General features: G+C 50.7%; 1 protein-coding gene across 1 annotated transcript; it reads left to right on the top strand.

Annotated features, from left to right (window-relative positions):
* The first annotated feature begins 1,555 nt into the window (after positions 1-1,555).
* FRMD7 (FERM domain containing 7) lies at positions 1,556-25,905 on the top strand. The gene is made up of 12 exons (XM_024215555.2): positions 1,556-1,627; positions 10,905-11,009; positions 12,967-13,009; positions 16,279-16,357; positions 18,240-18,337; positions 19,748-19,862; positions 20,047-20,194; positions 21,866-21,961; positions 22,730-22,893; positions 23,587-23,655; positions 23,740-23,815; positions 24,850-25,905. Exons 1-12 carry the CDS (start codon positions 1,571-1,573, stop codon positions 25,903-25,905), a joined length of 2,106 nt encoding a protein of 701 aa, XP_024071323.2. The 5' UTR covers positions 1,556-1,570.
* The last annotated feature ends 363 nt before the right edge of the window (positions 25,906-26,268 follow it).

The following is a 26,268-nucleotide window of genomic DNA, read 5'->3' as shown; positions in this document are numbered from 1 at the left end:
GAGGTGAAATGACTTGCCCAAGGTTACCTAGCAGGTCAGTGGCAGAGCCAGGTCTCTTCAGTCCCAGTCCAATGCTCTCTCCTCCTGTCATGCCTAGGGGTCCCTCCCGTCGCTGACAGGACCATGAGGGTTTCCCCGTGGTAACTCTCAGGGCCTCACAGCACATATGCTGCATTTGGTGCTAGCAAGGTGACTGGAAGGGATGGTTTCCTTTGGGCGCCATCCCTCTCCCGTTTGGCTGATGCTCATTCCTCCGCAAGCGGCAAGACAGTGAAAACCCCAGAGCAAGGATGTTTCGTGGTTTTCTTTATTCCATCTGAGCATTTCTCATAGCTGCCTTCACAACTGACCCCACATTCACGCCATCAGTGATTCAGCAAGGTGCATTATGGGGAATATTAGTCATGGGACTTGTCCCAAATGGCCAGGAGAGCCAGGGTCCCCTGTAATCATGCCCATACCTCTCGGATCATGACGACTTACTAGCATCATCTAGTGGGACTGTGCCACTGTTGCTTTAAAGCCAAAGAAATCTTATGGGTTGTAAAGATTTTTCTTCCTACTGCAAGCAGGTGCAATGCTGCTCCCTGGTGCTTATGGGTATAAATGCGGAAAATGCCCTGGAATGAGGGGACATGCAGGCAAGTGTCTGGGGGAGTCAGCTCCGAGGCCTGAAATGTTAATATGAACCATTTCACAGCTGATCATTGGAGCCAAAGCAGCCGGCTGGTATTTGTGGGGGGGGGCGGGTCCTGAATCCTGGAGCCAGGTTGTCTCACAGAACTGTGATCCGCAACTAACCTTTAAGCAAACGTGGTGTAAGGTGCAAGTTAGAAACAAAACCCCAGAGCAAGGATGTTTCGTGGTTTTCTTTATTCCATCTGAGCATTTCTCAAGGCTCCAGTGAGAGAGATTCTTCTGTCTGGCTGCTTCATACAAATCTGTCCAGAAGATATTGTCTTATCCCTCCGCTTTGTTCACAGAAACAGCAAGAATGGGTCTGATTCCATACAGGCTACAGGACTGGTTTTTTAGGCTGGAATTTAACAATTTAAGAATTGGGTTAGAATGAAGAATGAAGTTATTACCACCAGACAGCTAATACGAGCAGTACAGATCTGCTTCTTCTGACTTTACTACGTGAAATTTGGATGATTTTAAAGCCATTGCATTTCTCAAACAACTAATGAAAAATCTCTGCTTTTGCCAGACCCACTCTTGTTTGCTTCAGTTTAAATTCTGAGTGGCTCCATTGAAACCGGTCCCTTGGATGTTCTTCATAATAATTTCACATTAATTTACAAAAAGCAATTACAGGTTGCTATTTAGAAGAGGCGGCTGTCAGGATCTCTGCTTACTGTATTTGTGTTTCTCCCTAGGCATTGCATTCCTTTGCTGCCAGACCTCCCTCCAAAGAGAAGTCTGCATCTGTGTAACAGTGGCTGCAGCCTTCTCCATCCAGCTGAGAGTGAAATTGTGTGTGAAAGAGGAGTCAGGGTACCCTGTCTGGCACACAGCGCAGATTACCAAGACTCCTGCACTTGCTGGCAGCTCAGCTGTGTGCTCAAAGATGCTGCATCTGAAAGTCCAGTTCTTGGATGACTCCCAGAAGATCTTTGTAGTGGATGTAAGTGGCTATCATATTATTGTTTTGTTCTAATTACTGAAGTCATTGCTGCACCAAAGGATTACATAACCCTCAGATGGTCTCTGAGAGCTTCTGGTTTTCAGCTTTGGAAAAAGGAGCATGTAGCGTTGTCCTCCTTGTATGTGTCAGTGCTAACGAGCGCAAGCTGGGCTCTGTCATTTGCATCCCATTTTTAAAAAGTGGGGGAGATGGGTTTTACTCATCTGGTGTCATCAGTTTGAAATCAGCCGGGATGGGGTGTATTTTTGACAAGTGTGACAGTCGTTTGTCTGGATGCCAACATAAGCATCGGCCAGGAAGAAAAGTCTGGGTCCAGGACAAACATAACATATTTAACCAAATTACCCATGGGGGGGAAGATCTGTATGCTTGTCTTCATGGAGACTAGGCTGATGAGAAAAAAGAATGGAATTACACTAAGGAGATCAGAAGCAAAGAAAATCATTGACTCTTATTTACTGTATAACAGTACCTGGGGAAAAAACCTCTATAGTTATTAACTATGCACAATTAATAAATATTAACCTTGACTATTAACCTGTAAAATCTGCGCTAAAATATTAGCCTTTAATTTCTACATCGTTACAGCTTTGTGTGTAGCTAAATGCAAAGTGATATTACTGTCTACATCTCTTTCTAGGAGTGACTGAATATACTGTAGATTAGCATGCTACGGTCACATTCAAATAACATTTAACCAGATCGATTTCAGTACTTAGTTCTCTCTCTCCAGGGACCATGTTATTTTATATAAAGTTATTTTATTCAAATTATAATACATTTCCTAGGAAATATTTTATAACATAGCCTGAGAGAACTTGGATTCAGTTTCAGTTGTAGTTTGGTTTCTTTGCAATTGCATTTTTGAATACAGTAATTCCGTACTCTGAATAAGTAGGAAGAATGTTTTTTTTTAACTTTTATTTAATTACATGAATGTAGCAGAGGTTTGGAGTCATCTGGCAAATGAGGTGTTTTTAAACATGCTGAGTTTTATCACGATGAGATCGGTGTGTGGGGGTGAGAGTTGAATGAATGTTGCTAATACTATATTGGTGCAGTTTGTCCATCTCTGTGTCCTTATTTGCACAAGACATTTATAGCACGATCGCCCTGCATGACATGTTATTGCAGCAAATAGCCTCCATTAGAGCAACTCCAAGCCATTTCCTTCTTTTTTTTTCTACATGGAACAGTATTGGAAACCCCTTTTAGGCATTTGCTGCATTTGCTGCTCTATGGTTACGATAAATGAGGAGTTGAATTAGTGACTTCTCCAGAATAAAAAGACTGCTCTAGGCTAAGCTTTGAAGAGATATTTCAAGCAACTCAAACGTGACTCTTCCTAAACCCTTACTGACTTTGGAAAGCTCTCTCGAACGTAGAGTGCTTTAGTGTAATGGGAGGAAGAAATACAAAAGAGACCAAATACAAGGGCCTGGTTTCCCACTGTCTGGTACCTTGGGTAATCATTTGCACCTGTCCCCCATGGACATAAATACCACTGGTGGGACTGGACAGGTCAGAGCTGATGTTCCATACACCCACTTTGCACCAGAGTAAATAGCTACACAAGGGAGCCAGCCGGTGGAGAATTGTGTCTCTTTTTGGGACATTGAGACCTTAAACAGCTAGGGCAAATGTTTCAGCTGCTAGCAACCCCCCTCGCCCCCAGCAGCTAACATTTACTTCAAGCTCCGGAGAAACTTTACAAATGCTGCGTTGTCTCATTTCAGAGGGGCACATGCAACAGACTCAGGGTTAGCAGCCAGGTGTGTCCTTTATCAGAGGTGAAGGAAGCAGTGTCTGAATCTGCAAACCAGGGGCTGCCACATTTTACCTCCTACCAGCATGCTTGTAGGGCTCCTTGGGTTCCTTCTAGCAGCAAAACCCCTTGGGGGTGAAGAGATCCTGTGGCTGCGGCATGGCTCCTCCCTCTCCCTTGCCCCAACCCCAGAAGCAGCCGGGCCGCTAGGCTGGGGGTCTGTGACACTCCCACCCAGAACATCAGAGCACGTGTCCCTTTGCAGACCCTCCAGCAATCCTTTCCCCTTCTATCTCCAGGGAAGCTGTGAGGCCATTGGCTTCCCCCCAGGGCTATGAAACGTGAGTCCCACCAGTTACTGCTGCAGTGGGGGAGTTAGTCATGCTCCCACCAGCGTTAGCCTCCACTGCGGCATTTTGCTGCTTGTGTAAAGGGAACAGTCTGCATCTGTTGGCTGCGCCCTTGGTCCAGTACCTGCTTGCTCTGAGGGCCTCGCTCTGACCCATGGTAAAAGACCTGTAAGTGATGAGGGAAGCAGCAGGGCTCCTCTCTGCATGCTCCCTCCTTGCTCTCTTCCATGCATGCTCCCCACTCCGGTCCTGGCTTCTTTTCCCCCGATCTGACAGCAGAGCAGAGCACAGAGCCCGTAGAAACTGGCAATGAAAGAGACCTGGCCCTGTTCATTTCCCCAGGGGCAGGCCCAGAGCCAAGCCCAGTGCTTTTCCCAGAGGCGAGGCACCCACCATTCCCCGAAGAGACGACTTCATGTTCTAACAGATCGCGCCGTTCAGAAATGTCTAGCCATATTCCTAGTCGGTCTGTGTTGGCAGCACTACTTTCCAAGTATCACCCTTCGCTTGTTGCTCCCTAGACACATGACTTTCCGTTTGGTTACAGTAGGCTGGCGTTCTCTGTCCCGGTTTCTAATCTCTCTCAGCCCCTCTGTACCAGTTTTGTGCCCTCCCTGAAGTTCACAATACCTCCCAGTTTGGGATCTGCTGAGACCGTAATGAATGTGCCACCTATTCTATCGTCCGTGCCATCCCTAATTTTGTTAGGCTCCTTAATAGTGATCAGTGTCGCTGCACGGTTAAAATCTTCCATAGGGAAGATTGCTAAGCCAGTGAACACGGCCCTTCTGTTACAATCCATTCTGAGAGCCCAGTTACGGCCCTGAGACCCAGTGGAGGAGCATTCTCAGCACCAGCATGTCTTTGCATTTTCCCCAGCCGAGCCCTGCCAGTGCTAGCTGAGTAGAAGGGCTCAGCCTGGCCCTACACTCTGGACCCTGCAGTACTACCCACAGTGTTTGTAACCTCCTTGAACTCCGGGGCTGCTTCCTATGCGGTGGCACGGGAACTCCTGTGCCTTCTCGCCCCGATGCCTATGCGTGGGACAGACGTCATTTGGCTTCTTGCACTGCGTGGGATATTGCAAAGCTATTAGCAGTGCAGCAACATCCTTTCTTTCCCCTTTCCCTGCGTGTCTGAATGAGCTATCCAGCACGTGGTCCCTTATATAATGTCATTCAGGACATTCTTCCGATCGCTGGGAATAGTTTGAACAAAGCAGGACGAGTGGACTCCAGCAGCATTTTGAGACTGTCCGAGAGCAGGGCAGCAATGGCGAGAAAACGGCTTTGTTGCTTTCTGCTCCGCACAAAGGCTGAACATTTGCAGAGCTTGCTTCTTTGCAAGTATAATTTGCTACAGGGCAAGATTTGTCTAAAACCCAGCAAACCTAATTGCCAGGCAGAGCCAGCAAAGGGCACAAATTTGACTGCATCCTCCTGTCCTTTATCGTGAGTCAAGGCAGGAATGTACTGAATTTAACAGAGCTGATTGCCCTGCATTTGCGAGTCGATGCAAGCGCATGTGGACAGGGGGATCCAGCGTATTTGGATTTGCAGAAAACCTTTGCCAAGGTCCCTCACCAAAGGCTCTTAAGCAAAGTAGGCACTCCTGGGATAAGAGGGAAGGTCCCCTCATGGACTGGTAACTGGTTAAAAGACAGGAAACAAAGAGTAGGAATAAATGGCCAGTTTTCAGAATGGAGAGAGGTAAATAGTGGTGTCCCCCAGGGGGCCTGTACTGGGACCAGTCCTATTCAACATATTCATAAATGATCTGGAAAAAGGAGTAAACAGTGAGGTGACAAAGTTTGCAGATGGTACAAAACTACTTAAGATAGTTAGGTCCTAAGGAGACTGCGAAGAGCTACAAAGGGACCACACAAAACTAGGTGCCCGGGCAACAAAATGGCAGATGAAATTCAGTGTTGATAAATGCAAAATAATGGACATTGGAAAAAACAATCCCAGTTATACATACAAAATGATGGGATCTAAATAAGCTGATACCACTAAAGAAAGAGAACTTGGAGTCATCGTGGAGAGTTCTCTGAAAACATCCACTCAATGTGCAGCAGCAGCCAAAAAAGCAAACAGAATGTTAGGAACCATTAGGAAAGGGACAGATAATATCATAAAGCCACTATACAAACCCATGATACGCCCACACCTTGAATACTGCACGCAGTTCTTGTCACCTCATCTCAAAAAGATACATTAGAAATAGAAAAGGTACAGAGAAGGGCAACAAAATGATTAGGGGTATGGAACAGCTTCCGTTTGAGGAGAGATTAAAAAGACTGGAACTGTTCATCTTGGAAAAGAGACGACTAAAGGGAGATATGATAGAGGTCTATAAAATCATGGCCAGCCTGGAAAAAGTGAATAGGGAAGTGTTATTTACCCTTTCACATAACACAAGAACCAGAGGTCACCCAGTGAAATTAATAGGCAGCAGGTTTAAAACAAACATAAGGAGGTACTTCTTCACACAACGCACAGTCAACTTGTGGAACTCATTGCCAAGGGATGTTGTCAAGACCAAAAGTATAACAGGGTTAAAAAAAGAATTAGATAAGTTCATGGAGGATAGGCCCATCAGTGGCTATTATCCAAGCTGGGCAGGGATGCAACCCCATGCTCTGGGTGTCCCTAAGCCTCTGACTGCCAGAACCTGGGAGTGGACGACAGGGGATGGATCACTCAGTAATTGCCCTGTTCTGTTCACTCCTTCTAAAGTATCTGGCATCAGCCACTGTCAGAAGACAGGATACTGGGCTAGATGGACCATTGGTCTGACCCAAAATGGCCATTCTTAAGGTCTTCTGATGTTCTTAAGTAAGATTCTGCAGAAACAACAGAGCTGGTAGTCTCATTCCAGTAGCATTGGGCAAGGGTCTGAATCACCAAAACTGTCATTGGTACTAAGGGCTCATTCCCAGCCCCGAGTGGACACACTCCCAGTGACTTGAATGGATGTTGAATCGCATCCTACGACCTAGCCCGGACTGTGGGAGAAACCACTGCATTTTAACATGGCTGTTGCTAGCACAGTTCTAGCGTGGTGGAGGAGTCCTTCTGAGAACTGAAACAGCTAAGCCCCTGAAGATCAGGACTCTCTTTCAGCAAGCGCATAGGTATGTCTGGCTTGGGATATGCCAAATTGTTTGATCAGCCTCTGCGTAAGCACATTGCAGCAGAGTGCAGGCTGCTTACAATACTGCTGTGCTTTGTTGTGATGGTGGTGGACCCGGTCAAATGGGGAACCTTTTTATGTCTACATGCAGGGAGCTGGATGCCGGCAGGCTCCATGCCTGGCTGAGTGGGGTGGTCTTTATTCTGGAGTGAGCTTCTTTCTGAAGATGGCAACTCCAGTCCTCTTCTGGAGGTATTCTCCATTCTCCAGAAATAACTGGGCCTCCTTTTGGGTGATTCTTCCATCCCAACCAGCTCCAGGCATGGCTGAACCCAAGGAAAGAAAACATAGCTGCCACTTACTCTCGCCACTGAAGAGTATTCCTACCTGGGGCTACATTGGCCCCCGGAACAGGCTTACGCTGGTTCCTTCGCACAAGCAGCCCTTCCTGCCACCAGGTAGACAGAGACAGCTGCAGCCTGGCACCCAGGTCTCCTGCCTTCTCCACTAGACACCCTCCCTCTTGTGACACTGCAGAAGTGCTGGCTGCAGGGAGGTTCTGGGCAGTGGCTGTTTGCCGGGTTTCCCACAGCCTGGGAGAGTGTCTAGGATTAATTCTGGCTATTTATTAGCCACTTATTTACAGCTTCACTTGAACACTGTCAATGCTTTGGAAATATTGGGATTTTGTCCCCAGCCAGTGTCTACTGGCATAGTTCCACCAGTGGCAAGGAGCCGCTGTACGTCCCGCCAGCTGGGGCCGCAGCCCATTGTCTCTGCCTCAGGGTGTCTGAGCCCAGCTAGCAGTCGGGCCGCACTCACTTCTTTGTGTTCAGTTTAGGGCCTGGTTACTGGTAAGGCTCATCATAATGTGCACTAAAAAGCACGTTCCCAGGAGAGGGCAGAGGCTGTTGAAGAGGAAGGCGTGACGGGAGGGTGGGAGAAGAGAAAGGACAAAGGGTGAACAAGCTCCTAGAGCAGAGGCAGGAGATACAGGACAGAGATCGGGCGACAAGAGTTCCTCTCTCCTCCAAGAAAGCCACGACGCGCACTCTTCTGGTGTAAGTGATGCCATGTGTGGCGTGATCCGAAGCCTGAAAGTGAGTAACACGCCTGTGAGAAAACAGCGAGCGCTTCTCTCTTCCGGCTGCCCATCACAGGGAAGAATGCTTGACAATTTTAGCATGGAAATAAACAATTATAATTGTTTTAATTATCCTTGTGATCTAGTAATTTTGAGGCAAATGAGGCATGCTGGAGCAAGAACGCTATTATTATGCTGTCACTTTGCAGCAGGCTTAGCACGCGGGGCTAGCAATTTCCACCCCCCGTGAGCGACAAAGCGTTGCTATTAGCGTGCAGCATGGACATATTGCTCTGAACAAGTTGCAGTTTTCAAGTCACCTCCCCTTCCCTCTGGGAAGGAACTCTGCAATCCATTTGCCTGCCAGTGCTATTTCCTGCCTAAGTGTTTTATCTCAGGATAGTCACTTGAAAGTTAAGGCGAATTATTGTCCTGCTTTCAACTTGCTTTCGTACCAAACCCTCTTCATTTCTGAATGTTTCGTATTTTGTAAGAGACAAGGAGAGTGAGGTAATATCTTTTACTGGACCAACTCCTGCTGGTGAAAGAGACAAGGTTGTGAACTACACGGAGCTCTTCTCTAGATCCTGAATTGTGGTCTGCTAGTGCCTCGGCATGGGCACTAGGACACCTGGGTTCTATTCCCAGCTGTGCCAATCGATCACTGGGAAAACTCAGGTAACCCACTGAAGCTTGCTGGGTTTAAGTTTACCAGATACAAATGATAGTGGGCTTCGAACATCAAAGAGTTATGCAGATTAATGAAAATGTCTGAAGTGCACTGATATCCTTGGGTGCATGGCACTATATACCTGCAATGCATTAGTAAAACTATTGACAGTACTGCAATAGACACCTGTATTCCCAACATTGCAGCCCCTGCACACTGCGCTCCCCCACAGCTTTGGACTTCAGCCCCTTTTGTTACAGAGAGACTATTGAGGCATCCCCTTATCTTTTCCCAAAGTGCTAAAGAGTCTTTAATGTGCAACTGGCCAGAAAGGATGTCAGTGTCATAATGCTTGCCCTGATTGACAACTGGCTGACCGGGGTGGCGAGAGCCCTTCTCTTCTTCAGCAGCCTGTGACAAATGTAGCCAGTCCAGAGCCAGGTGGACTCCTTGGCCAGGGACAGGGCTCCAGGAAAAGTTGATGGGATGATTTGGATGCCTGAATTCCATTGATTTCAATAGCCAAATCCTGTAGGCAGTTTGCAAATCTCAGGTCAGACGGACGGTCCCTTGCATAGCTCTGGTTCTAGAGGACCAAGAACCACTGGGTGCTCATCTTTTGGCCAGCCCAATTTTCAGCTTCCTTTTTTCACCACAGGCAGCATTTTTTCTTCTTCTTTCCCATCCTTCCCAAGACATTAAAGGAATGTCACCAGCTTTTCAGCAGGGCGCCCTATTAATTTACCAGCTCTCCGGCAGCAGATCTGTGTGTGTGCACCAACAAGTTACACAGGTTTGATGTTCGCTTCCAGCTCGCTGGTGAATTAAATGCTTTTGCCATGGCAACCCTGATTTCACATGATATTTCCATATGGTGATTCTGAGCATAGCGCATTTGTCTTCAGGAAACATCACTGCATTGTCTGAACCGCTCTATCTCCCACAATAGCTTTTGTTAAAAGGCAGAAAAATAAACTAAGATTTTGTCCAGGTTTTTTTTCATGCATCCGATTCCTGGGAGTTGTGAAAAACTTTTCTTATTTTATTCTCCACAAAGAGTTTTAATTCAAAGGACTAAGAGAATGACATATGCTGCGCTTAGTAGTTCACTTCCAGCTCAAATGCAGCGGCAACTCACCTTTCTTGACTAAGGTTTGTCTCCGGATCATGCTGCCGGCTTAGGTGAAAAAGAAACATTTTCAAGTTAACAAAAATAGCCCAATGACAGTTTTTAAAACTCTCTGAAATATTTCTTCTGTTCAATATGTGGCGTGTGTCAGCTACGTGATGCGCTGAGGTAGAATTAAGGTTTTACGGCACTCTTTTGGGCTGGCCAGCATACCCTGTGTCGTGCACTGCATCAGTGTGTGGTGGGATATAATCATTAGAAAAGCTTTATACACTGTAAGATTATGTTTTCTAAGACTACGTTTTCAAAAGTGACTCGTGAACCTTTTTCAGTGCCCAACTGGAGACATCTTAAAGGGGCCTGACTTTCAAAGAGTGGGTGTTCAGTGTGAAAATCAGACTTTGTGTAGGTTCTGCAGACCTAAAAAATACCACGAACCAAAAGCACCCAGAGTCACTAGTTACTTTTGAAGTTGAGGCCTCTGTACACATGTGTGTGTGTGTGCGCGCGCGTGTGTGTGCGCGCGTGTGCGCGTGCGTGTGTGCGCACGTGTGCGCGTGCGGGTGTGCACGTGTGTGCGTGTGTGCGCGCACGTGTGTGTGCATGTGCGTGTGCATGTGTGTGCGTGTGCATGTGCGCGTGTGTGTACGCGCGCACTCTAGAGGTAACTCTATATACCAGTGAAACTCTCCTAACTTCAGTGGCATTAGCCCTGAGTCTCCCCAGCACGAGATCCGATTCAGGCCCATGGCAGTTTAGTAAGACTCTGACTCCGGTTCTCTGCTGTGCACATTACATACTGACTGCACCTGACCGGGGGAAGGAGCCAGCAGAGGCGTGCGGGGCAGTGTAAGGCCTGCAGAAGAATATAATAATTATGAGACATCTGTATCTAGGATGTGTATGTTTGTTTTATTGTATTTGTTATTTTTATTGAATTATTATTTGTCTCATCCCCAAATTGTACTGGCTACTTTGCAGGCAAGATGTCTTAGCCCAGGGGCCCATAAATAGCTTCAAAGATTCATGACTGGAGTTTCTTATTGACATCGGTGACATCAGTTAATCTCTTGCTCCGGACATTGCCCATTGCGCTGCTTCTAACGAGCTTTTTGTTTGCTAGCAAAAGTCCTCTGGCAAAGGGTTGTTCAACCTGAGTTGCAGCCACCTACGCCTGGCAGAGAAGGAATACTTCGGACTGGAATTCCAAAGCCAGGCCGGAAACAATGTAAGTGACGTTCTTCAAGAAGGCCAAGTTCCCTCTGAATGAAACACAGCACTTGGCAAAGGCAGCATTCAGCAGTCCTGAGCTTCCATTAGGAGATAGCTTTTACCTTTCAAAAATAGGTTCCGACAAACATGAAGGTTGCAAAGTAAAGGGGCTGGTCTACACTGGGGGAGGGGGGGGAATCGATTTAAGATACGCAACTTCAGCTACGGGAATAGCGTAGCTGAAGTCGACGTATCTTAGATCGACTTACCTCCCGTCCTCACGGCGCGGGATCGATGGCCGCGGCTCCTGCATCGACTCCGCTACCGCCTCTCACCCTGGTGGAGTTCCGGAGTCGACGGGAAGCGCGTTCGGGGATCGATTTATCGCGTCTAGACGAGACACGATAAATCGATCCCCGATAGATCGATTGCTACCCACCGATCCGGCGGGTAGTGAAGACATACTCAAGCACTGAAAGGTGGGAAATGCCAGAAGCAAGGCTGCCGTGCAGTGGGAATGCTGCCACCTTGTGCATAGGCAGCATGATACAGTCTTTAGTGACACGATAACACACATCACATTGCTGGTCCCGCTTCCTTTCCTGACGTCTGCCCCTGACCCCAGCACCTTCCCATCCGCCCACCCGCTCTGCGCCCTTCTGTCCCCACAACCTCCTCTCCTCCCTCTGCTCCTGTCCTGCCCCTCTTCTACCCGCCCTGCCTATCACAGCATAGGGTTGCCAGGTGTCTGGTTTTCGACTGGAACACTAGGGTCGAAAAGGGACCCTGGCAGCTCCGGTCAGCACTGCCGACCGGGACGTTAAAAGTCTGATTGGTGGTGCTGCCCGGCTAAGCAGGCTAGTCCCTACCTGTCCTGGCTCCGCGCTGTGCCCCAAAAGCAGCCAGCAGGTCCGGCGCCTAAGCAGGGGGGCCACAGGGCTCTACGTGCTCTCCCCGCCCCAAGCACCGGCTCCGCATTCCCATTGGCTGGGAACTGCAGCCAATGGGAGCTGGGGAGGGCGGTGCCTGTGGGTGAGAGCAGTGCAAGGAGCCTCCTAGCCCCCCCGCCTAGGAGCCAGACCTGCTGGCCGCTTCTGGGGCATAGTGTGGAGCCAGGACAGGCAGGGAGCCTGCCTTAGCCCCCCTGCTGCGCCGCTGAGTGGGAGCCACCCGAGGTAAGCCTGCGCCCCAACCCCTTTGCTGGGGACAAAGGCTGTGCCATGACCCTTGCAGGCATAGGGGCTTCCCAGGGGGCTTTCTGGCCCACTCATTTGTCAGCGGAGCTGTTCAGAGCCTACGCGTGCTTTTTAAAAGGAATTTTAGTCTCAATCGGGATTTCCCCCCCCATTTCTTCTTGTTGCACAACGAGATCAATGAGGTTCCTGCAGAACAGGCACCCCCCTGGGCACTACACAAAAGCGGAAGTAAAGGTGAAACTGTCCAAATTCTTGAGTGTCCTGGTCCTAATTCTTCCCCTAATGGTCTCAAGTTGCAGTGGGAGAGGTTTAGGTTGGATATTAGGAAACACTACTTCACTAGGAGGGTGGTGAAGCACTGGAATGGGTTACCTAGGGAGGTGGTGGAATCTTCATCCTTAGAGGTTTTTAAGGCCCGGCTTGACAAAGCCCTGGCTGGGATGATTTAGTTGGGAATTGGTCCTGCTTTGAGCAGGGGGTTGGACTAGATGACCTCCTGAGTTCCCTTCCAACTCTGATATTCTATGACTTCAAGTGCCATTGACTTCAGTGTGCTCGAGTGACTTCCTCACGTCCTGCAGTGGGAGAACACGGCCCATCTGGGTTTATTATTCTTCCTTCCACTATTACTGGCAGGTCACTCTTTAGTTTTTTCTTAGCATCAGCAGGCCTGTATCTTTTCTACTTTCTCTCCTGACACGTTGCGCTGTTTTTATTTATACGAACCCAGCACTTCATGCTGTGTCTTCACCAACTTCTTCCTTGCTGTTATTGCAGGTTTGGCTGGAGCTTCTAAAACCCATAACAAAACAGATGAAAAGTAAGTGTCTAAGGAATAACCACGTGCTAGCCGCTGCAGACAAATCTCAGCTAGTACCGGAAGTCTCACCGGCACATTCATGAGCTGGCTGACGCTTGGGGACGTGGGCTTTCCGGTTCTGGCATTTGCTTGGGTTCACCTTGTGCTGGGGGGTTGGGGGGGTCTGTTTGCCAAGTCTTCACGCTCCAGTTTACATCCTGTGAAAGTGTAGCGGCCGTAGGAGCTGGGCTCGACTTGTGATGCTCTGGATCTCTGTCGGTCAGCACAGCAATGGTAATGCTGTCCTGTCTGTAACAAAACTCGGGCTGCGAGATCCTGGCAGCTCACGTGCCTGATCAGTGTTCGGCCAAAAGCTACTTTTCTGTCTGGAGTGTAGCTATGTGCACATAGAGCAGCGATACTCAGACCTCAGTGATTCTGGAGCCAAATTAGCGAGCGACATTACCCCAAGGAGCCCCAGTGATGTGAATTCATTGTAGTACTAGTCATATACAAACAGCATGATGGGGAAATATTGAGTGTACATATATATTATTCTCACAGCAAACAGATTAATACGTTTGTGCACGTTGATAACTTAATTGGTTAAGATGTAATAAAAGCCTCCTGATTGGTTAATAACAGGTTGGTTAATAGTGAAATCACCCAGTGTTTTAATATCATGTGCTGCAAAGAGCCACAGGAGACGCAGTAAAGACCCACTTGGGGCTCGCGAGCCGCAGGCTGAGTATCACTGGCTCACAGTATAGCTATAAACTGGCCTCTGCAACCCTTACACAAGCAAAGGGGCTACCACTGGTGAAATTCACTCCTATGCATAGGCTAGCACCGGGTGTATGTCAGTACTTAATCTGTGCCAGGGCTGAGCCTCGGCACCTCCAGCCTGGCAGTTCAGAGCCCCGGCACCTCCGGGCATGGCGGTTCGTATCCCCAGCACCTCTGGGCCTGGCGGTTCGTATCCCCTGCACCTCGGGGCCTGGCAGTTCAGAGCCCCGGCACCTGTGGTCTTGCTGCATCAGTTATGAATGTAAAAAAATGGCTTGAGCCCCGGCACCTCTTTCATTACAATTAAGCACTAGTCTATGCAGAGTGTAGGGGGCAGCTAGGCCTGGTGCTGGAGAGATGCATTCCATCCTAGAACATCCCATCCCAACCGGGATTACCCCGAGGTGACCTGCAGACTGCCAGACACAGAACCAATCATCTAAACCATTTCCCCATCAGCTTAGATTATGATTTTCAAAAACGAATTTGCAAGCGAGCTCAAGCTCAGGTATCGGCTGCACTGAGCCGTGTGTGAAATCGTGGTTCCTGGTTGCAGGAGGTGATGCTGCAAAACAAAGCATTGGGGCTTGATTGCAACATTGTACTCCATGCATTTCAGCATGAGGGAAAGGCCTGGCACAAGCACCTGCTTCGTGGCTGTGACGTGTCAGCTCTGGGCTGGCCTGGGTGTTTTGCCACAGCTCAGAAGCAGGCGTGCCGCATGCTTTCAACCTGCTGCCTGCAGGTTAGAAATGCAGCAGCCCCTTTGCAGGTTTTGCATACGCACATTCTGTTGCGTGCTGTCCTGCATGCCAGTCAGAATGGATTGAAACACAACTGTCCTTATGGTGGTGGTGCCCCCGCCCTCTGCCCTCCCGCCATGACCCCTCCCCACCAGCTCTGCCATTTCAGAGGCTGCTGCCAAATTGTTGTGCCTGTGAATTTCTCAGCTTTTTCCTGCTTCAAGGTGATTCCTATCTTCTATTCAAATGTCACCCCCCGGGCTCTGAGAGGAACAGGTGATTCTGTCCTTAATGCAGTTTCAGGGAAGCCAATACGTTTGTATGTAGCTCCTGGAGTGCCTCGAAGTACTGTCCTTTGGGGAGTCCCCTCGACCCACACAGTGCAAGGCAGGGCTAAGCGGTGCACTGGGTCATTTCAAGGGGCAATTCTGTGGACCCAGCCATCGGGTTCCTGGCTCCTGGCACACACTACCGCTGAGGCTGGTCTAAGTTATGTGGCTTGGGGGGTGAATAAATTACCCCCCTGAGCAATGTGAGTGGTGGTGTGGACAGTGCTCTGTCCCCGGGAGAGCGTCTCCGGCTGCCACAGCTACCGCCGCTCGCGGGCACTGGCGTAATGAAGTCGACGGGAGAACTCTCTCCTCTCCGATCGGCTGAGGGCATCTGTAAGCTCTGTGGTATGGCCACCGCCTCAGTCTCAACAGCTTTGTGTCCATTATTCCACAGAAAGGCAGATGGGGCCCCGGAATCACCTCCACTCAAGTGTGGCCATTTACCGGTGCCCCTTTGTAGGCCCCGGCGTTCCGTTTGGCTTCCCCTTCTAGCCCATGTGTGGCTGAGACACAAAGGGCTTTAAAACGCTGTCGAGGACCAAAGTCTGCCCTTCGTTAAACCCCCCCCCCCAGATGCCTGCAGGATTTGTCTGGGTGGAGCTGTGGGCAGACTTGGGTGCTGGGAATATGGATTTTCCCAATTACATGCTTGCCAACAGCCCCTCCCTGCCCAAAACAACCCTGCAATTACATTTATCTGAGCTGATCCTGCAGCTCCGATAGCAGAGTCTGCTTCTCAGTGCACAAACTAGCCATGGGAGGGCTTGTTTCTTCCTTACCTCCTCTGGGCCCTGTAGCACGGGCTGGTGACATTTTTGGTTTGTCTGGGGTTTCATTGCGCGCCAGTAGCGTCTGTGGAGGGGCTGTTGTCGCTGTGCGGTATTGTCCACCCCCAATGGGAAGCTCTGATTCAGAATAGATGGCTGGCTAGACCCCACTGGGATAGCCACATTAAGAAATGCTAAACACGATTGTTTTCACTTCAGACACTCCGGTCCTCTGGGCAAAGGAGCAGCCCGATGGGCCCAATCCTGTGAGGTGATGGGAACTGCACATGCTCTGCCGTGGCTCAATCCAGCCAGGTACTGAACACCCTGTCCCCGGCCCAGGGCAGCACTCAAGTACATGTTTAATCTGAATCATCGGGGTTGTCCTGTTTACTGGAGTGGGGCCATTCTCCCATTGACTTCAATAGTCCTGCTCATGTGGTACAACTTGAGGCTCTGCTTAAGTCCGTGGCTGGATTGAAGCCCCGGCTCAGCACCCTGCAGGATCACGTCCTAGATGCTCAGCACCCATCAGGGCCGAATTTGTAAGGAATGAAAGTGATTTACTCCCCAGTGTGCGTGGGTGCAGGGTGTGTGAAGAGATTTGTAAATGTTCTCAACAGACCTTTGAAATAAAACTTATGAAGATGTTGTGTTTTAAGATCCTAAGGAGGTTCTTTTCAAATTTATGGTGAAATTTTTCCCAGTGGACCCTGGACATCTGAGAGAAGAGTTGACAAGGTACGGTACTATTTTTTTTTCATTGTCTACATTTTTATTCGCTACTAGAGGCTTTGTAACGCAGTCTTCATTGTCTAAAACATTCCGTGTCTGCAGCCAAAAGAGGCCCTCTAGCAATAGTCATTTTGACTATCAGTGCAACTTTATATGTTGCAAATATTTCTTTCTCTGACTCTCTGTTTAGAAACACAAAAAAATCTGCCTAATCCATCATCTTTATTTGTCCATTAGCCATAGCCATACATTGCAGATTTTTATTTGCTAGGCATTGTTTGGGGTGCCCTGTGATCTGTAAATTTGCTGCAGAATCCTACCTTTTAGTGCAAAATTGTGCTCTAGAATATAAGCTTTTATTTAAAAAACAATTATGTTTTGGAGAAAACATTACAGACATAAACCAAGTGTAAAACCAATGCAGCAGTTTCATGCAGATTCTTTAGCCAACCTAAGACAATAGCTCTGAGAGGTGTGAACTGTCCCATAGTTCGAAGTGTTGCATTCACTCCGAAACCTGCAGATTGCCATTCAAATGTCAGTGTTATTTCTCTGATAAACACCCAAGCAACACACCTCATCTCACAATCCCAAACTGCTTCTCACACACTGGGTGTCGAAAGCTTCAGTTGTTCCTGACCCTGCTGCTAAAACTACCAGCGTCTACAATGCTTCTTTACAATGTGTAAAATGATCTGAGTTTAAAATCAAAATCACACCAGGATACTGGCTGATCGTCTGGGTCTACAATGGACCTTGATAAGTTTATGAATGGGGTTACATGTTAGGGTTTTCTGCGATAGCAGGGGACTGGACTCGAGGGTGGCCAGTTGTCCGGTTTTCAACCAGAAAGTCCAGTTGAAAAGGGGACATGATGGTGTCCGGTCAGATCTACTGACTGGACTCCCAAAGTCCAGTTACTGTGGGCGGGAGAGGTGCGAGATCATCACCTCTGCCAGCCCCTACTCAGGCAGAGCCGCCCCCTACCTGCATCGGACGGCTGCAGCTCCCAGCCCGGCTCCGATGGCGAGTCCCTCCCTACCCCTTTCCCATCATCCCCTTTAACTTCTTCTCTTCCCTCTGGAAAACTGTCAGCTCATGTCTTTACTTCTGGCACAGCCTACGAGACAAGTGACTCCCTGCGCAGGCCCTACCTGCATTGGTTTCGCAGCCATGCTAGCAACAGAGTTCTCTGATTTGAAGAAATCTCTGTCCCTGGTGGTAATGAAAGAATCGTTGGGGGTAAAACGAGATCCACTTCAACTGAGACTTGACCAGTTCCTTTAGGCTTTATTCTGGGCGTCTTAAGACAATGTCGTGATCACCTCGCCAGCACATATACATGCAAAACCCAAAATGGCCAGGGCAGCAAGTGATGAAGTTACCTTTCCTGGGAACAGGGTGACTTCTTCAAATCTCTGCTCTGTTCTTCCCATGTGTCCTCGCCAGTCGCTCGGGGTCAGTCATTTAGCTTTTCTCCTCCGGCAGACAAGAGGCAGGGGAAATGGGGACAGTTGGACTGGGGCCTCAAAAATGTCTGTAACTGACGTGGAATGGGCAGGGGAGGGGCCCCAGGGAACATGATGTACTGGGGTCCAAATTGTCTCTCGCCGGGCCCGCGTGTACTGCCTCCCATCTGAGTATCGCCAGGTGATTTATAAACATCTGCCCTGATCCCGGCCCTGCCAGAGGTGGCAGGTGAAGGATCTCAGCTCCTTGCAGGGCTGGGCCTTTCACCCGTGCAAAGCCAAACTGATTCCGGGAGGGTCCCCTGTCTAGCAAAGTCCCCATGCAGGACATGGGCTGGCTGCGTTCCTTAATAACTAGTCTGAGCTGGGAGCGGGAACCTTTGCTCTCGGTCAGGAAACGGTTCTCTCTTCCTTTGCAGGTATCTCTTTACCCTTCAAATCAAGAGGGACCTGGCAGTCGGGAGGCTCCCCTGCAGTGAGAACAGCACCGCGTTGCTGGTGTCGCACCTCTTGCAGTGTAAGGACAGACGAGCGTGCTCTAGATCCGCTCTTGTTCGCCCACAAGGGACGCCCGGGGTGACATTCTCTGGCCTGTGATATGCAGGAGGTCAGCCTAGGTGATCACAATTGGCCCTGAAAAACGGTGTATCGTTCTATTGTTCCAAACGTCCGATTCTAACTATTCACTTCCAGAGCATGGCTTAGCTTACATACCAACCCCTCTGCTCTGCTCTGGATGTCAGGGCAAAGCCGTGGCTGTCTGACAAACGCTGTCTGTTTGCCCGGTCCTTGCCCATAGCTGGGTGCAGCAGCAGAACCTGACTGCAATAGACTCACTATTCTATCCCATCATCTGGCTTTTGCAGCCAGAGTTTTGAGTGAAATCAGCCCAGGCGGCAGGGGAGCAGGCCTAGCGGCGGGCATGGGGGACTGCTCTCGGGAGAGAGGGTTGCAGGTCAGGGGCGAGCCAGCGGCCACTGACGTCCCTAGGAATCTTTCCCTGGCTGTGATGGGAGCGAGACCTAGCCCAAAGGTGCCAGTCCAGCAAAGCACTTGCGGAGGAGGGCTGAGTTGCTGAGCTGGAGTGAAATGAGTCGAGTTAGTGTGTGTTTGCACAGACGGTTCAGTGCTCAGTGTGCAGCCATTGCCCGGCTGTGTTCCCTGAGCTTTTCGATCGGACGCATCTGTACATCTCAGAACAGCCGGGCGGGCGTTACCACAGTGGAAATGGTCTTTGGCTAGCAACATGGCCCAGGCTGTTTAGTGTCCCCTGGGCGACCAGCTCTGAGTCTCCCACACCATGGTCCAGCCAGGGATGGCTTGTTCCCTTGGCCTTCAGCCCTCCCCAAGAGTCACCGCATGGAGCCTGCATGGCCTCCCAGCCACAGGGCCAAGGACCACCATGGTCCGAAATGGAAAGGTTGAGTGAAGGCATCTGGATCTCCAGGTAGAGCCTGACCTCTTGACCCTTAGTCATGTGAGCAATCCTTACTGACACAAGTGAGGTTGGAAGGATGAGGCCTTTAGTCTGGCTTAACGAGACCCCCATCCGCTGAGGGGCTGAGTGCCCCGATAAGGTGCTGGGTCCCTTCCATGCCATTCAAAGCCCTTGTGGCAGGAAGAGCCCTGTTGTCAGAACCGTGTCGCTGGTTCTTCGGGCCTGCTCCCGTCGAAGCTAACAGCAAAACTCTCACTGACGTCAGTGAGGCAGGACCAGGTCCTCAGTGAGGGAACATCAGAAACATCACATTTAGGAAGAGCTGGGAGTTGGTGTTCTCTGTCTGGGCTCTTTCCATCCCCCCGCACCGTGTCTATGTTCTTGCAGGGATCAGCGAAGTCGCTGGTCTCTGAATACTCGCTCAGTTTGCCTGTTGTCGTCTCCTCAATGGGCATTGCTAAATGCCGCTCTTCGTTTCTTTCCCTACAGCTGAGCTGGGGGACTTTCATGAAGAAACAGATAAGAAGCACCTGGAGAGCCACCAGTATTTACCCAACCAGGAATATTTAGATGATAAGATCATGCATTATCACCAGAAGCACGTGTGAGCATTTCATCCGCACTTGGGTCCTACTCAGCTCATAATGTATCTGCTCCTTTCACAGCACGGATATTAAATACCCGTAGCAGAGACTGGTTTATACAGTATGTGGGGGTGCTGTCAGAGGACTTTAGAGGGGGCTATTTATTCTAATGTCAGTAGACTTATAACCCTCTTCCTTCCCTAGTGGGAAGACGCCGGCTGAGTCGGACGTTCACCTGTTGGACATAGCCAGGAAGTTAGAAATGTATGGGATTAGACCCCACCCCGCAAGCGATGGGGAAGGGACGCAGATCAATCTGGCTGTCACGCACATGGGAGTGCTGGTTTTACGGGTAACAACATTTCCCTTTTAAATTCCTACCGTACGATGCAATGGGACCCTTCTGGAAGAGCTTTTCCTTCCATTCTCATCAAAGGCCTTTTAGCTGTACCAGAGCCTACCTGATATCCTCTTGCACCAAGCAATCACCCTGGGGACGGGACACACTCTGTAGACAGGCGCTGTAGTGAGTAAATAAGGGAAGTAAACATTTGTTGTTGTAGGCCCCTTCTGAAATCCAAGCACTTCACTATCTTCGTCACTACCCAGCCTGCTAAGAGCTGGGGGGAGATGGTTTTCCTGTCCTAGGACCAACACTTTTGAGAGTTGGAAATTGTTTCCTAGCCTGAAAAGTCAAAAAATCTCAAAAATAGTCACAAACAAACCAGAAATCTATTTTTTTCGTTTCCGGTCAATTGAAACGTTTTGTTTCAATTTTAGTCTTTTTTTTTTCTTTAACCCTTTTCAGCCAAATTAGCTTAAATTTCTAGACAAAAAGTTGTTTTGAACCAAACAACTGGAATTTTTCCTTTTGAAAATGTCCAAACAAAGCGTTTTGAAACGTTCCCCTCTACGTTTGTTCAAGCTGGGCAAACCACTGAACTCTAGCCAGTGGTGACAAATCACACCCTAGCCCTGGCTTCCACTGATGTGGGAGGTGTCCGCTTTGAGAATCTGTCTTGTTTGCCCTTGTAAACTAGCGTGTTTGAGAAGTAAGACGTTCACGTTCCAGGGCAGCGCCACACGTTTCCCATATAATCTTCAAGCAAAAATAGCCGTCTAATGGCTATGCAATTACCTAGTGCTATAATCATGACATCTGAGCAGCGTAACTACATACCTCTGTGTTTCCTGCATGAAGTGGGGCAGCCACGCCTAGGCAAATTCCAACCTGCAAAGCCACTTGTGGTGGAAGAAAATCATAATTCCTGGCCCATTGTTAATAACTAGCAGCCTGTGTAGCACATTCTGAGGCGAGTGATGCTCTGCCTGGCTGTTTGTTCAGCGAGGCACACACACACACACACACACACACACACACACACACACACACACACACACACACACACACACACATATATTATAACTGGAGCATAAACAGCTCCTTTAAAGCCCAGTAGTGTCTATGTCAGAACACAGTGCTTGGGGTTGGAAATGTGGCCCTAACCCCGTTGTGTTGAGGAGTTCTTTTTAAAGCTTGCTTGCCCGAGAGAATGCATGCTAGGGCAGTACCGGTACGTTCTAGTTAGGTTAATGCCTGACTCATGTACATAATGACTGCGCTTTGCCCAACAGACAGCGGACGGAGCACCCCCGCTCATTCAGGGCCTGATCCCGCCCCACTGAAATCCATCGGGGTCTAGGCCAGAGCCCATTGAAATTAATGGCAGTCTTTCCAGTGACACCACGGGGCTTTGTAATTAACTTGCATTAACACAGGATCAGGCCCTGTCGTCTTATCCTTCCTGCTTGGGTCCAAATCTGCTTGTCTGACACATCCCCTCGGAGCCAGGGTAAACCGATGTTGGTAAATTGGTGGGACTGTAAAGTGAGCAGGATTTGGGGCCAAATCCTTGGAGCACCGTCTACACTCACGGGAGTCAATAGACGCAGAGTGCATTTGGCCAGCTCACGGCCCTGGCCGGTAATGATTTGACCTTGACCAATGCGTTTGTCATTGCAGGGGAACACAAAGATCAACACATTCAACTGGGCCAAAATTCGGAAACTGAGTTTTAAGCGGAAACATTTTCTAATCAAACTACATGCAAATATCTCTGTAAGTACCACGTTGCCCCCCGCTGCCAGGGTTGAAGATCACAGGTTTGTATCAAGCGAGGAATAGTTACAAGGGCTTTGCCAACCTTGGCAGGGGCGGCGAAAGCTTCTTAACTGTGTGTGTGTGTGTGGGGGGGTGTCACTGGCACCTGAACCGTGGCCCCGCCCGCACGCTGCCCCTTCTCCCTTTTAAAAGTGGTGGGGCCATGGCCTCCCATCCCTCCCTGTTCCTGTGCCCCGCCCCAAAGGTCACGTACTTCAAATAACATGTGCTCCCTTGGGCTGTGTCAGTGTTGGCGTGTGGTCTCTCGCTTCACCTCGCTCTTATTTGTCCTGGAAGTTTCTCCTCACGCTGGTGAAATGTGTGTGACGCCCAAGGGGCACAGACTGGTTAGGCCTCCACAATGTGTGTATGGAGAACACCTTTGTGGTCCCCGAGTATTTCCAGCCGACCGCCTAGTTCTACATTCAGCTGCCCCAGGGACTGCTAGGGGTCAGCTAGCAGCGTGTGTAACACAAGTTAGTGGCCCGTATACATCAGACCAGGGCCCCTCTCCCTGTCCCCAATGAGACCCACACCCAGTTTCAGCTCTAAGTCCATTGAGAGGCCTGGGGTCGCAGGGTTCACAGGCCAGTCCTGCATCACTCTCTGCACAAAGGGGCATGTCTCCTTGTGTGAAAAAGTGCTCGTGTTTTCACTATTGGACACTGACTTTGCAACGGGGGTTGACCCTTTGGGTTGTGTTTCAAATGTCCGGTTCTCATCCAGGCTCTGTGCAAGGACACCTTAGAGTTTACCATGGCAAGCAGAGATGCGTGCAAAGCATTTTGGAAGACGTGCGTGGAGTACCATGCTTTTTTTAGACTCTCCGAAGAGCCAAAATCCAAGCCCAAAGCCCTCCTGTGCAGCAAAGGTTCGAGTTTCCGCTATAGGTAAATGGCTCGCACTAGCTCCGGTAACACCGGGAAGAAAGCGAATGGCTCTTTGCTAGCGTTCGCTGTGTGGTGCAACGTGGGGGAAGGAAACTTGGCGCTAGCTGGTGCTTTTAGGCACAGCCTGATGAGCAAGTAGCCCTGGGAGGGCGGCAGTGGGACAAAGGCTGTGTCTACCCAGGGATTAAAAACCCCCGTGGCTGGCCCGGGCCAGCTGGAGTGGCGCGTGGGGCTTGGGCGCCGGGGCGGAAGGATTGCTTTGTAGATACTCACTCTGAAGCGCAAGCTTCGGGCCCCTGTGAGGGTGAAGGATCCCAGAGCTCTGGCTCCAGCCTGAGCCTAACGTCTACACAGTGATTTGCCGCCCCGGGGCCAGTCAGTTGGACTGAGCCATGCCCCAGGGCTTTGATCCCCGAGAGTCTCCTCCGAGTCGCAGTTCTTGTCTGGCTTCCGCCGTGCCCGAGGGAGGCAGCCTAGGCCCATTCCCCTGTACCCGCACCCGCTGCATCTCGCCCAGCAGAGCAGGGCCAAGCCTGCCTGCCTGAACCTCGAGCGCCTTTGTCCAGGCCCCGTTGTGCAAGGCATCAGCCAGCCCTTGCCTCTGTGCTGGCTACAGCAGAGGTTACAGTCACATGCTGTACGGACAGCACCGTTAGAACTCGTTTTTCACAAGCGTTTTTCTGTCCTTGCCAGCGGCAGAACCCAACGGCAGCTGCTGGAGCACGGGCGCAAGGGGAAGGGGAAGAGCGCGCCGTTTGAGAGGTATCGGAGGGGGCCGAGGGGGCTTTGTAGCATTTCACGGGCTATTTGCAACGGGAAACTGACCTGTGTGTCTTGGATTTGCAGGAAACACTACCCGGCTCAGTACCACGAAAGGCAGTGCCGCTCGTCCCCAGACCTCCTCACAGACGTGTCCAAACAGGTACTGGTCTCTCCTCGGTGTCCCTGATGGAAAAAGCCACCGGCCCCCAGGCCTGGTTAATCATTCCACCGCAGCCTTTGCTGCCCTGGAGAGAAAGCAGTGGGGCGGGAGCCCATGCTGGGCCATTCCCTGGGTATTTTGGGGGCACGGCGCAGCAGCGACCAGGGGAGCGCGTGTCCAGTGCTCTGCGAGCTGGTCTGTGAATGGCGAAGGAACGAACCCCAGAGTGGGGCCAGCACTTGCGTACAACACCGTACAGTGTGTGTGGGGAGCGCTGGGTCCGTTATCTGCCCCTTGCACGGTGGATCGTGCTGCATTGTAATGGGGCGTGTGGGTGTGTAGGACACCACCACTCGGGAGACTTGGTTCCCTCTGTGCTGGGACCCACATTCCCTTCTGTTTCCCACCCGCCCACGGGATAACCGCATGTGTTCATCCTCCCACCCCACCCCAGCTAAGGGCTCCCCTAGTGGCCCAGAGGGGCTAGACCAGAGGTGGCTCCTGGCGGCAGGGGAAGGGAAGTGGTACCACCGAGGTAGCCTAGCAGGTGGGACTTGGCCTCACTGCCTCGTCACCCATCACGGCCACACCCTGCCAAGGTCTGACTGGAACCGCATGGCTCAGGTTGGGCTTTCACTGGGCCCTGCCCTGCCTGTGCTGAGAGCAGAATCTGGCCGCAAAGCGGGTGCGTGCGTGTGAAAGCCCCTCCCGTTGCTGACAAGTGCCCTCAGGGCGCCTCAAGTGGGGGGAGTGGGAAAAACCCACCTGGTCTTCGCTGTTTGTAACCTGGCCTGGCTCACCTCTGAATCTTCCCTGGAGAGCTGGGGGTGAGGCAGACACGGCTTTCGTCTGTTGGTTTGGGTGCTGGCGGGAAGGGGGCGCAGGGCTGTGTTCGACCCGACGGGCTACGGAGTAGCATTTATTAATCTGGTTGCTTGTGGGGCTGTAATGAATAGAAGAAGAGAGAGAGAGAGAACCCTCCTCCCCTTTCCAGTGCCTTTCCCCTACCCTAACAGGCCCTGCTGTCTCCCTAGGTTGAAGACCTGCGCCTGGCATATGGCAGCAGAGCCTGTTACCGGAACACAAACGGGGTCCATGCGTCGGATCCCATGCTGGACAGCAGGAGGCGGAATTCCTCCGTGGAGGTGACGTTCGCAGCGGAGCTGGAGCGCTCCAAGCCTGAAGCTGACCCCAGGCTCCTGCCCCATTCCAAAAGCAGCTCAGCCTTCCCGTTGGCCTACGCCGAGCTGGAGCTGGAGTGGGAGCCGGCCGACGGCTTCGGGCAGCGCCGCCCGCTGACTTCCTTCCAGCCCAGCCACAAGCTTGCTGGCAACAGTAAAAGCACCTCGGTTGGCAACATGAGGGAGGTCGCCTCCAGGCAGCTGAGCTACACAGATGTGCCCTACGTCCCTTCCGCCAGCCAGCCGCTGGAGACGTCGTCTCCGCAAGTGTTCTTTTACGTGGACAGGCCTCCCCCGGTACCACGCCACACGCCACACGCCGCCGAGGAAGCAGGGAGAGGGCTGAGTGGCCCTGGCCCCATGTCAAGGAAACCTTCCAAGAGGTGGCCGGGCCCGGCCCGGATGAAGGAGCTGCAGCCCGAGGCCTTGCCCAGGACTTACTGCGTTAGCAGGCACCTGCAAGAGGAGAGCAGAGCCCTGGCTGGGGCTTTTGACTACAGCATTCAAGAGCAACTGCCCAAAAGATCCTGGAGCCAGTCCGATATGAAAACCATCCATTTCCCATATGGGTCGGAGTTCAGGCCGCTGGGCCCTTGCCCTGCTCTGAGCAGTAGAAAAGCAAGTATCTTACGGTCCATGCTCGCCCAGCAAGGGCTTTCCAACCCCACCGCAGCTCCGCGTCCGGCCGAACGCGGCGTGGGCAGCGGGACCGAGTCCAGCGACTCCGACCCGGATCTCCTGAACGCCGATTACTACTCTCTGTATGGCCGGGTAGGAAAGTCGCCCCTGGCCCGGGTGCGTCTGTCCTCGGGCAGCCTCCAGCTGGAGGAGGAGGATGAAGAGGTGTCCTTTGCGACAAGCAGCGCAGAAGCAAGGACTTCAATGGGCATGTCCAATTATTTCACGTAACCGTCTCCAATCGGCTTGAGAGCCCAGAGATTTCCAAAGCCAGCTTGAAGGAACAGGAAAGTCATTTTTGTGTGGTGCTGCTCCCTCCTCCTTGCTAAGCATTGTGACGGGTTAGTGTTGTGTGAGTACAATCAGCTGTAGAGACTGTGTTAATGGACGACGGGAGCTCTAGGACATAAAGATCTAGGCAACAGGCAAGAAAAAAGAAGCCACCAGCGGCCACCCCAGCAAAATCTCCTACATAGAGGTTCTCAACGAAGAGGGGTCAGCTAGTCACATCCACTGGCCTGACCCCAAACTGCTAAATGTCACGTCCATGCTCCTCCGCGAGGGGAATAGATTAAATGAAAGCTGCTAAAATGT

This window comes from Terrapene carolina, unplaced genomic scaffold (assembly GCF_002925995.2).
Source record: "Terrapene carolina triunguis isolate 2854851 unplaced genomic scaffold, T_m_triunguis-2.0 Scaffold131, whole genome shotgun sequence".
In the NCBI taxonomy this organism is placed as follows: domain Eukaryota; kingdom Metazoa; phylum Chordata; order Testudines; family Emydidae; genus Terrapene; species Terrapene triunguis.
The sequence above is the reverse complement of the archived record's forward strand: the minus strand, read 5'-3'. Positions and strand labels throughout refer to the sequence as shown.

Bases quoted from the DNA above. Each gene is read 5' to 3' on its own strand.
- FRMD7 (XM_024215555.2), top strand. From the start codon at position 1,571: ATGCTGCATCTGAAAGTCCAGTTCTTGGATGACTCCCAGAAGATCTTT. The intron at 16,358-18,239 runs GTACGGTACTAT...CTTCCTTTGCAG, and splicing joins CTGAGAGAAGAGTTGACAAG to GTATCTCTTTACCCTTCAAA. The intron at 21,962-22,729 runs GTAAGTACCACG...GTTCTCATCCAG, and splicing joins AACTACATGCAAATATCTCT to GCTCTGTGCAAGGACACCTT.